At 51.7% G+C, this 12,380-nt stretch overlaps 2 pseudogenes and 1 gene segment (V, D, J or C); all 3 read left to right on the top strand.

The window, feature by feature from the left end:
* Window positions 1–544: 544 nt before the first annotated feature.
* LOC117020038 (immunoglobulin heavy variable 7-4-1-like) lies at window positions 545–1,084 on the top strand (annotated as a pseudogene).
* Window positions 1,085–5,591: 4,507 nt separating this feature from the next.
* On the top strand, window positions 5,592–8,566 carry LOC117020036 (immunoglobulin heavy variable 1-46-like; annotated as a pseudogene).
* Window positions 8,567–10,653: 2,087 nt separating this feature from the next.
* LOC117020037 (immunoglobulin heavy variable 1-46-like) lies at window positions 10,654–11,192 on the top strand. The segment is given in 2 exon segments: window positions 10,654–10,734; window positions 10,818–11,192. Coding segments are annotated over 2 exon segments (378 nt in total).
* Window positions 11,193–12,380: the final 1,188 nt, after the last annotated feature.

Here is a 12,380-nt window from a genome sequence, read left to right as displayed (position 1 = left end):
CTAAAACAAGATTTGGGCAAAGACGCTGAAGTGTCAGTAAATATCCTACTGTACTGGGAGAATTTACAAAACACGAGGGGTAATAAAATCAAATTTAAATTGGGGTTTCCATGACTACAAAAGGTCTTACAGCAAAAATGTGAATGGCAAGGATCACTTTACTAACTTGAAATTTTAAAAATTGGGGACACAGACTGACCCCCGGATTGAGACATTCAGATCAAAGCCCAGAACAGGCTCAGATGGTCTCCGTGTCATTCAAAAGGGGGTTCTTAGTGAGAATCACGTCCTGGGGGGGCTTATTTCTCAGTGGGAGGAGCTCTGTCTGCACACATTCAGGGACCAGAGGTGACAGATATCCCCCTATAGGGATTAGGACTTGGACCCTCAGACGCCCACTGAACATGGTCCTGTGTCATCGATCTTCTCTCAGGTGGGCCTAGTCTTCAGCTATGAAACCCTCTGTTCATGAATATGCAAATGAGCCGAGGTGGGCGGGGTTAAATACGGACATGTCTGTGCCCTGAGAGCATCGCCCCAGAGCCACACGCTCCCCTACAGACGTCCTGACAGCACAGCCCTCACCATGGACTGGAGATGGACAGTCCTCTTCCTGGTGGCAGTGGCGACAGGTAAGGGGCTCCCCAGTCCCTGGCTGGTGAGGGGACCTGGGCCAGTCACAGGGGATCCACCCACTCCTGTCTCCTCCCACAGGTGTCCACTCCGAGGTCCAGCTGGTGTAGCCTGGGGCTGAGGTGAGGAAGCCTGGGGCCTCCGTGAAGGTGTCCTGCAAGGCTTCCGGATACACCTTCACCAGCTATGGTATGAATTGGGTGCGACAGGCCCCAGGACAAGGGCTTCAGTATATTGGATGGATCAACACAAATACAGGAAACCCAACATACGCCCAAGGATTCTCAGATAGATTTGTGTTCTCCATGGACACCTCTGTCAGCACGGCCTATCTGCAGATAAACAGCCTGAAGTCTGAGGACACGGCCGTGTATTACTGTGTGAGGGACACAGTGAGACGAACCACATCCTGAGAGTGTCAGAAACCCTGAGGAGAGGGCAGCTGTGCGGGGCGGAGGAGACGACAGAGGCAGCTGGGCACAGCCTTTCTTTAACTTAGGGTTATGGATAGAGAGACAAAGGGACTGTTTTCTTTAATTACTTTTGGAATATTTTCAGTTCTGCGTTGGCAAACCAACCCCTAGGAGGAGAGAAAATAATTAAACTTTCTGTAGTGTTTACTTATTTTCATTGTGTATATATGACCACGATGGTGGATTGGAACATGACATCCTAGAACTGAGTCCTGAAAAGATTCCAGAATCTTCTGCATGGAGGAGTCGCAGGCGGCTCCCGGTCTGTGGTCAGAGAAGATAAACTGCATCACAGTCTAAGGGTCACGGCAGGAAGCAGAATGGAGGACAGAGAACACAGAAGCCCTGAGCTATGTCCCCGCCCCTAATAGTCATGAGAACGCAGGCATCCACAGTCATGAGTGTACGTGTAGGACCTGCTCTTTGGTGTCTCTGGAAACTGTCCCAAAACATCACAACATGGGTTTGAAAGACAGACTTATCCTCTTACTGTTCAGAAAATGAGCTAAACTGGGTCTAAATCACAGCGTCCCCAGGGCTGTGTGCCTCCCAGAGGCTGCAAGGGCTCTTTCCACCATCAGAGCTGCATCCCTTGCATTTGGGGCTCATGGCAGGTCCCTACACGTCCCATCCATCCCTGTGTGGCCTTCTTCCCTGGAGCAGAATCTCCCCCACCTTGTTGTTTCAAGTGTGGTGTGAGGGCTTCAGTGTCCATGGACTGGAGATGGACAGTCCAAATTTTGAAAATGTGATACTTTACGAATCTTAGTCTCTCCATCCTAAGATTCGTAATGTATCACATTTTCAAAATTTCTTCTATTTCCTGGGTTCAAGACCTTGATATCATAGGAAACCCCCTTGGAGCAAGGACAGCCTCTTACACAGGGGAGATTAATTTCCTTCATTGGAGGACTAAATGGAGGCTCCACGTGCCCTTCTTCCTCTGGCTGTTTTTCAAGTCACTCATTCTAAATAGTTATACCCCACTGTGGGCTATCCTGGGGAGCCTGCCCTGGACCCCAACAGTTTTATCCTCTGAACGTCCCAAGAAGTCTCGTGTAGTGAGAGCTGGACTCCTGGTTGTGGAGAGAGAGAACGCGTGGGAAGCTGAGTGCTAAGACATCTGCAAAGGAGAGAAGGAGACAGAACGAGGATGACAAACAGGAAAGGACACTTTGCAGCTCTTTCCGCAAACCCATCAGACCAGTCCCCGTCCCAGGGGACAGGCCTGTCCAGTGACACCTCTGTCATTGATCTGATGGAAAGTGTGAACGATCCTTTTAACAGATTGAGTAAGATTCCGTGTGTCCCGTTCACTTTACAGAAAAGCAGCATTTTCATCAGTGACGACACAGGATCCTCCTCCTGGGTGGTCAGTGTTCCTGAGGCACCACAGAGACTCGGGGGTTCACGTCCTGCAGTGTGTGCAGTGGTGGGGAGCTCTCCTTCCATTGCCCTGGACAGACTTAAGGTCACTTCTTCTAATTCAGTCTCCAAAGCATGAGACTCAGACCCTCAGCGCTGAAAAGAACTTGGACTTGTAATAAGCAGGTGGACTTCCTACCATTCTCATCTGGCAGGTGTAAGGGGCACAATATATGAACACAGGGGCCTAAATGTGTAATGTGGCTGCTTTCAAGGTAGCGTGTGAGGGACAGAAGGAGCCAGACACCCGAGTCCACATCGTCCTGACCATTTGCTTCAGTGGGATCCCTTTAATACTTTAATCTCACACACAAAATAAAGGACATTGACTCACAGACAGGGACACAGTGGAATCTGTAGTTCTCAGGATCTGAAGTGTTTCCTGAGTCACATCAGTGTCTCCAGCCTCCACGTGCTGTGTCGGTGTGTGAGAGCAGTACGGGTGTGAAATAGCTGCTGTAGACAGCCTGTCATCGGCCTGTGGCAGCTGTAAAGCTGGGTGTTGCTGTCTGGCTGAGACAGTCCACATGTTTGGTGCACACACACACAGACACACACACACAGTCTGTGGTATCTGGCAGGTGATTCCCGAGCAGCTTCAATAACCGAGTCCCATGGGGGAGGTGGATGAGTCACCAAACACCTGGTGAGCTGGCAGGAACCTGGGCCCAGAAGATAGTGCTACAGTCACTTAGTCTCCTTGGAGGTTTGAATGTCCCACGTGTGGACTCAGACCACAGAGTTTGAGTGCAGTGCTGTCCTCATCTTTCACCAGGAACGCCCAGTGTCATTTCTGCTTCCAGTGCTCAGGGAACATTTTTCTCCTGTGTCCCCTTCTGGATAAGTACAGTCCTTTAGCTTGTGTAGAACACCCTGGGCCCAAGTGACTCAGCAGCAGAAGAGGCCGAGTGATGTCTGCGTTGTCATGGACACCACACCCTGTCTGTCACAGGCATGTCCCCAGTCCACCAGGTGTTCACATCGGCAGGAATAAAGCCTGGTGCTTTTGCACTATTGAGGTGTCGACATAACCAGCAATCAGATTGGTTAATTAACGTCACCAGGGTTTGGTAAACTGGCATAAGAGGGCGTTTAGTGTCTGCACAACCTGTTGAAAAAGAGACAGTTAATTTCTTCAGGACACAAGTTGAAAAGGAGTAATAGTGGAAACGCAGAGAGGGAAGGTGGATAGAAAGAGAGCAGCACTCCCCAGGCAGCTTTAGAGTAAATAATAAGTGCAGGAAGTGTTAACTTATAAGAGAACGGTTTCCCACATTTTCACAGAGTGTACATGACAGTGATTTTAAGGAAGAAGTAAATGCCAAGTCTCCCGACCTGTGACCTGGGGAAGCTGTTACATCATGGTGCCATCTGCTCTGGGGCCTGGCCAGTGGCCCTGGCAGTGCCAGGTTTCAGGTCACTTGTAGGGACAGCCTCCAGTGGTCTTGGGGTGATGCCCTGGGTCTATTTAGAGTGGGCTGCATGGATGCAGGAAGCCTTCCCTGTTCCGTGGACGGCAGTGCAGGTGGTCAGCTGCCCCTTGTAGGTCCTTCCCAGGGAGCTGACCGTGTGTTTTCTTCTAAAGACCTGACGGACACCTGGTCCTGGGTCAAATGGACAACAAGGCCTGTCAGTCAGGGGAGGTCACACCTCTTACCTGCTGGCGATATGCCTCACACGCAGTAGGTACCTGTGCACTTAGCACTTCATGGCATGTGATCAATCATTAAGCTCTTATATTCACTTAATCCAGGAATGGAAGGTTGACAGGTGCCAGCAGACCCTGGTTCCCTGAACACTCTGAAGAGTGATCAATTAATGTGTCCTCAGTATGAGTCATATTTGCCTTTGTGCTATTTGTGAAAGGAGCTCACACACCAAGGCCAACTGTCAGTGTGGGGACACTGCCCATGTGAAAGCAACAGACATGAATGACAAATTTGGAGTTCCTTAGCTCAAAAATCAGCGTGTGTGAGAGTGTGTGTGTGTGTGTGTGTGTGTCCTACTTACGACCAGATGTGGAGTGGGCCTTCAGCTCCGTGAGTCTGCATCGCAGATATAGTCAGACGTGACCTTCAACCAGAGGAACCTACAGGAGATGAGAGGCCCCCAAAGCCCCTGAGAGGTTGCGGGCTCAGGGGAGTGTTGAGTGTGTCAGTGCATCTGGCAGCCCCAGGGAAAGGTCTCCCTGGGTTTTTACAAAACCTTTGTTTCAGGTCTCCCTGCAGTGTCATTGGGGTTTACTGAGGCCAATTCACTGTTTCCAGAAATGACGTCAAAGCTTATGGTGTCCCTGAGGGAGCATTGTGAAATCAGGGCACAGACATTTAACACTGCACTAGAGATTCTAGAGGTCACGCCCTGTGAGCCTAGACAGGACCCTCCCCTGCAGGGCACAGGCCGGGCTGCAGGGGGCGCTCAGGACCCACCAGCAGGGGCTGCAGCCCCAGGAGCAGGTGGGGAGAGGAAAGGTAGCAGCGTCCTCTGAGGGCCTGGGGCTTCCTTCCTCTTTACAAAAACATGTAAAACAACATTTCGGCAAGGCCTGCTGAAGTGTTTGTAAATATCCTATCCTATTGGGATGATTTACGAAACAAAATGGACAATAAAATCAAATTTAAAATGGTTTTCTAGGACTTCAAGAAGTCTTACAGCAACCATCTGAATGACAAGGATAGTTTTACCAATTTGAAATTTTCAAAATTTGGCGACACTCCCTGACCCCCGGATTGAGACATTCAGATCAAAGCCCAGAACAGGCTCAGGTGGTCTCCGTGTCGTTCAAAGGGGGTTCTCAGTGAAGATCGCATCCTGGGGGTTTGTTCCTCAGCGAGAGGAGCTCTGTCTGCACAGATTCAGGGACCTGGCAGGGGACACATATCCTCCAACAGGGATTAGGACTTGGACCCTCAGACGCCCACGGATCATGGTCCTGTGTCACTGAGTCCCTCACGTGAGTCAAGTCTTCAACTATGAATCATGCTGCTCATGAATATGCAAATGAGCTGAGGTGGGCGGGGTTAAATACGCACGTGTCTGGGCCCTGAGAGCATCGCCCCACAGCCACACGCTCCCCTACAGACGTCCTGACAGCACAGCCCTCACCATGGACTGGAGATGGACAGTCCTCTTCCTGGTGACAGTGGCGACAGGTGGCAGTGGCGACAGGTAAGGGGCTCCCCAGTCCCTGGCTGATGAGGGGACCTGGGCCAGTCACGGGGGATCCACCCACTCCTGTCTCCTCCCCACAGGTGTCCACTCCGAGGTCCAGCTGGTGCAGCCTGGGGCTGAGGTGAGGAAGCCTGGGCCTCCGTGAAGGTGTCCTGCAAGGCTTCCGGATACACCTTCACCAGCTACTGGATGCACTGGGTGCGACAGGCCCTGGGACAAGGGCTTGAGTGGATGGGAGCAATAGACCCTGAATATAGTATCACAAGGTACGCACAGAAGTTCCAGGGCAGAGTCACCATCACCGCAGACACGTCCACCAGCACAGCCTACATGGAGCTGAGCAGTCTGAGACCTGAGGACACGGCCGTGTATTACTGTGCGAGGGACACAGTGAGAGACCCACATCCTGAGAGTGTCAGAAACCCTGAGGAGAGGGCAGCTGTGCGGGGCTGAGGAGACGACAGAGGCAGCTGGGCACAGCCTTTCTTTGACTTAGGGTTATGGATATAGAGATGAAGAAACTGCTTTCGTTAATTATTTATGGAATATTTTCAGTTCTGTGTGACAAACCAACTCCCAACAGGAGAAAAAATATTAAACTTTCTGTAATGTTTTCTATTTTCACGGTATAAATGTGACCATGATGGTGGCTTGAAACATGACATCCTAGAAGTGAGTCCTCAAAAGATTCCAGAATCTTCTCCTTGGAGCAGGAGCAGGCGGCTCCCTCTCTGTGGTCAGAGAAGATAAACTGCATCACAGTCTAAGGGTCACGGCAGGAAGCAGAATGGAGGACAGAGAACACAGAAGCCCTGAGATATGTCCCTGTCCCAAAATAGTCATGAGAACACAGGCATCCACAGTTTGTGTGGACGTGTAGGACCTGCACGTTGGTGTCTCTGGAAACTGTACCAAAACATCACAACTCAGGTTTGAAAGACAGACTTATCCTCTTACTTTTCAGAAAATGAGCTAAACTGGGTCTAAATCACAGTGTCCCCAGGGCTGTGCGTCTCCCAGAGGCTGGAAGGCTCGTTCCACCATCAGAGCTGCATCCCTTGCATTTGGGGCTCATGGCAGGTCCCTACACTTCCCATCCATCCCTGTGTGGCCTTCTTCCCTGGAGCAGAATCTCCCCCCACATTGTTGTTCCAAGGATGGTGTGTGGCCATCAGTGTCCATACAAGAGGTCCAGTCAGTCTCTCCATTTCAAGTATTTCAATGTATCATACTTTCAAAATGTCTTCTATTTCTGGGTTCAAGACCTTGATACCTTAGGAGCCCACCCTTGGAGCAAGGACAGCCTCTTACACAGGGAAGATTAATTTCCTTCATTTGAGGACACACCAAGAGTCCACGTGCCCTTCTTGCTCTGGCTGCTTTTCAAGTAACTCATTCTAAATAGTTGTACCCCATTGTGGGATATCCTGGGGAGCCTGCCCTGGGCCCCAACAGTTTCCTCCTCTGAACGTCCCTGAGAGTGTCATGTAGTGATGGTTGGACTTCTGGCTGTGGAGAGAGAGAACGGGTGGGAAGCTGAGTGCTAAGACATCTGCAAAGGAGAGAAGGAGACAGAACGAGGATGGACAAACAGGAAAGGACACTTTGCAGCTCTTTCCGAAAACCCATCAGACTAGTCCCCGTCCCAGGGCACAGGCCAGTCCAATGACACCTCTGCATCATTGATCTGATGGAAAGTGTGAACAGTCCTTTTGACAGATTGAGTGAGATTCCGTGTGTCCCGTTCACTTTACAGAAAAGCAGCATTTTCATCCGTGACGACACAGGCTCCTCCTCCTGGGCGGTCAGTGTACCTGAGGCACCACAGAGACTCAGGGGTTCAGGTCCTGCAGTTTGCACAGTGGTGGGGAGCTCTCGTTCCATTGCCCTGGACAGACTTAAGGTCACTTCTTCCAATTCGTAGTCTCCAAAGTGTGGGAATCAGACCCTCAGCGCTGAAAAGAACTTGGACTTGGGATACACAGGTGGACTTCCTGCCATTCTCATCTAGCAGGTGTACAGGGCACAACTTATGAACACAGGGCCCTAAATGTGTAATGTGGCTGCTTTCAGGGTGGCGTGTGGAGGGACAGAAGGAGCCACATACCCGAGTCCACGTCGTCCTGACAGTTTTGGTGGGATCCCTTTAATACTTAAATCACACACACAAAATAAAGGACCTTGGCTCACAGACAGGGTCACAGTGGAATCTGTAGTTCTCAGGATCTGAAGTATTTCCTGAGTCACATCAGTGTCGCCAGCCTCCATGTGCTGTGTCAGTTTGTGAGAACAGAACGGGTGTGAAATAGCTGCTGTAGACAGCCTGTCATCGGTCTGCGGCAGCTGTAAAGCTGGGTCCTGTTGCCTTGCCGAGCCACTCCACATGTTTGGTGCAGACAGACACACACACACACACACACACAGTCTGTGGTATCGGGCAGCTGACTAGGGAGCAGTCACATGGGGGCGGTGGATGACTCACCAAACACCTGGTGAGCTGGCAGGAACCTGGGCCCAGAAGGTGGTGCTACAGTCACTTAGTCTCCTTGGGAGGTTTGGACGTGCCACCTGTGGACTCAGAGCACAGAGTTTGAGTGCAGTGCTGTCCTGATCTGTCACCAGGAATGCCCAGTGTCATATCGGCTTCCAGGGTTCAGGGGACGTTTCTCTCCTGTACCTCCCTCCAGGTAAGCACAGTCCCTGAGCTTGTGTAGAACACCCTGGGCCCGAGTGACTGAGCAGCAGAAGAGGCCGAGTGATGTCTGTGTTGTCATTTACACCACACCCTGTCTGTCACAGGCATGTCCCCAGTGCACCAGGTGTTCACATCGGCAGGAACAAAGCTGGTGCTTTTGCACTATTGAGGTGTCGACATAACCAGCCATCACATTGGTTAGTTAATGTCACCAGGGTTTGGTAAACTCGCATGAGAGGGCGTTTGGTGTCTGCACAGGCTGTTGAAAAAGAGACAGTTAATTAGTGCAGGACACAGGTTGAAAAGGAGTCATAGTGGAAACGCAGAGAGGGAAGGTGGATAGAAAGAGAGCAGCACTCCCCAGGCAGCTTTAGAGTAAATAATAAGTGTGAGAGGTGTTAACTCATAAGAGAACTGTTTCCTACATTTTCACAGAGTGTCCATGACGGTTATTTTAAGGAAGAAGTGAAACCCAAGTCTCCCGACCCATGCCTGGGGAAAGCTGTCACATCATGGTGCCATCTGCTCTGGGCCTGCCAGTGGCCCTGGCAGTGCCAGGTTTCAGGTCACCTGCAGGGACAGCCTCCAGTGGCCTTGGGGTGATGCCCTGGGTCTGTTTAGAGTGGGCTGCATGGATGCAGGAGGCCTTCCCTGTTCTGTGGACGGCAGTGCAGGTGGTCAGCAGCCCCGCGTAGGTGCTTCCCAGGGAGCTGACCCTGTGTTTTCTTCTAAGGCCCTGACAGACACCTGGTCCCAGGTCCAAAGGGACGGGAATCCGTGCCGTTCGAGGGTAGTCATGCCCCTTTCACTGGCGACATGCCTCACGCACAGTAGGTACCTGTGCACTTAGCATTCACTGCATCCGATCGTTCATTAAGCTCCTATCATGTGCACTTAATCCAGGAATGGAAGGGTGACAGGTGCCAGCAGACCCTGGTTCCCTGAACACTATTTCAAGAGTGATCAATCCAGGTCCCCTGAGTTTGAGTCATGTTTGCTTTTCTTGTATTTGTCAAAGGGGTCACATTTTGAGGCCGAGTGTCAGTGCAGGGACAGTGCCCATGTGAAAGCTACACCGAGGAGGGCAAATTTGGAGTTCCTTAGCTCAAAAATCAGTGTGTGTGTGTGTGTTTGTGTGTGTGTGTGTCCTACTGATGACCAGATGTGGAGTGGGCCTTCAGCTCCGTGAGTCTGCATCGCAGATATAGTCAGAGGTGACCTTCATCCAGAAGAAGCTAAAGGAGATGAGAGGCCCCCTAATCCCCTGAGAGGTTGTGGGCTCAGGGGAGTGTTGAGTGTGTCAGTGCATCTGGCAGCCCCAGGGAAAGGTCTCCCTGAGGGTTTTATAAAACCTTTGTTTCAGGTCTCCCTGCAGTGTCATTGGGGTTTAGTGAGGCCAATTCACTGTTTCCAGAAATGATGTCAAAGCTTATGGTGTCCATGAGGGAGCATTGTGAAGTCAGGGCACAGACATTTAACACTGGACTAGAGACGCTAGAGGTCACGCCCTGTGAACCCAGACTGGACCCTCCCCTGCTGGACACGGGGTGGGCTGCAGGGGGCGCTCAGGACCCACCAGCAGGGGCTGCAGCCCCAGGAACAGGTGGGGAAGGAGTGGGGGAGGGGCTTCCTCTGAGGGCCTGGGTCCTCCTTCCTCTTTATAAAAACATCTAAAACGAGATTTGGGCAAAGACTGCTGAAGTGTCTGTAAATATCCTACTGTATTGGGAGAATGTACCAAAGACAATAAGCACTAAAATCCAATTGAAAATGGGGTTTCTCAGACTACAGTATGTCTTAATAAAAAGTAACAATTGTCACCCCAATAAACTTTAGTTAAAAAAAAACCCTGTATGAAAAGAATGAATTTACTTATTTGAAATTTTTTAAATTGGCAGACACACTGACCCCCGGATTGAGACTTTCAGAACAAAGCCCAGAACAGGCTCAGGTGGTCTCCGTGTCATTCAAAGGGCGTTCTCAGTGAGGATCGTATCCTGGGGGTTGTGTCCTCAGTGGGAGGAGCTCTGTCTGCACTGAATCAGGGACCTGGCAGGGGACACACATCCTATAACAAGGATTAGGACTTGGACCCTCAGACGACCACTGAGCACGATCCGGTGTCATCAAGCTTCTTACAGGAGGGTGAGTGTACAGCTAAAACCCTCTGCTCATGAATATGCAAATGAGCCGAGGTGGGCGGGGTTAAATACGGACTTGTCTGTGCCCTGAGAGCATCGCCCCACAGCCACACGCTCCCCTACAGACGACCTGACAGCAAAGCCCTCACCATGGACTGGAGATGGACAGTCCTCTTCCTGGTGGCAGTGGCGACAGGTAAGGGGCTCCCCAGTCCCTGGCTGGTGAGGGGACCTGGGCCAGTCACGGGTGTTCCACCCACTCCTGTCTCCTCCCCACAGGTGTCCACTCTGAGGTCCAGCTGGTGCAGCCTGGGGCTGAGGTGAGGAAACCTGGGGCCTCCGTGAAGGTGTCCTGCAAGGCTTCCGGATACACCTTCACCAGCTACTGGATGCACTGGGTGCGACAGGCCCCGGGACAAGGGCTTGAGTGGATGGGACGAATTGACCCTGAAGATAGTGGCACAAACTACGCACAGAAATTCCAGGGCAGAGTCACCATCACCACAGACACGTCCACCAGCACAGCCTACATGGAGCTGAGCAGTCTGAGACCTGAGGACACGGCCGTGTATTACTGTGCGAGGGACACAGTGAGACGACCCACATCCTGAGAGTGTCAGAAACCCTGAGGAGAGGGCAGCTGTGCGGGGCTGAGGAGACGACAGGGACGATGAGTCTCCTGACTTCCTCACACAGAGTCAGGACCTGAGACGAGCAGTGAGGCTCTCAGAGGCCCCTCAGTCATTCAGGGAAAGGTGTCCAGGGTCCAAACATCTGCAAGGAAGAACCAGGGAAAGCCTTTCCTGAAAGGACGGGTCATGTGTCATTGTCCTTGCAGAGGGCATGTCTGGAGCCTCCGTGTTCTCTGAATGAGGGAGGTTAGTTCAGGCGTCACCTGGGATCACTTGGTGGGAGGCAGATTGGATGGCAGGGTCTCCATAGCAAGTTCCCTCTCTTTCCCCTATTTCAGAAAAACAGAACTATGTTTTGGGGAATCGTGAGTATAGAATGAAGCGCGAATTTCTACTTCCCACCTGTGATCAAGCACCACACACATGACATCTGGGAGGACCTTCATGACACGTGGTGACAAGGTCATAGGTGACAGTTGTGCCAGGTCAAGCACAGTCTACGTCAGCTCACCGTCCCCTCAGCCTCTCCTGCAGGGGTGAGTTCCTGAAGAGGCTCCTCCCCTCAGACCCCAGCCTGCGGGTGTCCCTGTCCCTGGGGAGTCCTGGGGGTCCTCACACCACAGGGAGCAGCGTGGGGAGACCCTGGATGATGTGAGACCCACGTCCAGCCTGTTACTGTCCCAGGACAAGTGAATCTAATTACCACACACTCGGGGCTCAGATCCACTCACGTGATTCCCTCACAGTCTGGGGCTCGGAGCACGAGGGCAGTTTCACTGGTTGGTATCAAGGTGTTGGCAGCACCACACACACCCCACAGCATCTGGGGGAGGCTGTGGTCCAAAACTGTGTGTTCCCCTCATATTTGTGTGTTGAAATCCTAACCCCAGGGAGGGCTGTGTAAGCAAGTGAGGGCTTGGGGGGCTATGTCATCAGAGCGCAGCCCTCAGGAAGGGGAGCAGAGCCCCTCTAATGAGCCCCAGGCAGCTTACTTGTCCCTCCCACCCTGTGAGGACACAGCAGGAAGCCACCGGATGTGACCCAGGCAGAGGGCCATCACCAGTTGTCATCATGTGGGGCCTGGGTGTTGGATTGTCACCTGCAGAGCTGTCGGGAATAAATGTATGTTGTTTACAATTTACCAGGATATGGAACTTTTTATAGCAGCCAGGATGGACTAAAACTGGTAAAGACTGTTTATGTTTATTTT

The sequence above is a fragment of the Rhinolophus ferrumequinum genome, unplaced genomic scaffold (genome assembly GCF_004115265.2).
Source record: "Rhinolophus ferrumequinum isolate MPI-CBG mRhiFer1 unplaced genomic scaffold, mRhiFer1_v1.p scaffold_56_arrow_ctg1, whole genome shotgun sequence".
NCBI classification, from domain to species: Eukaryota; Metazoa; Chordata; class Mammalia; order Chiroptera; family Rhinolophidae; genus Rhinolophus; species Rhinolophus ferrumequinum.
The sequence above is the reverse complement of the archived record's forward strand: the minus strand, read 5'-3'. Positions and strand labels throughout refer to the sequence as shown.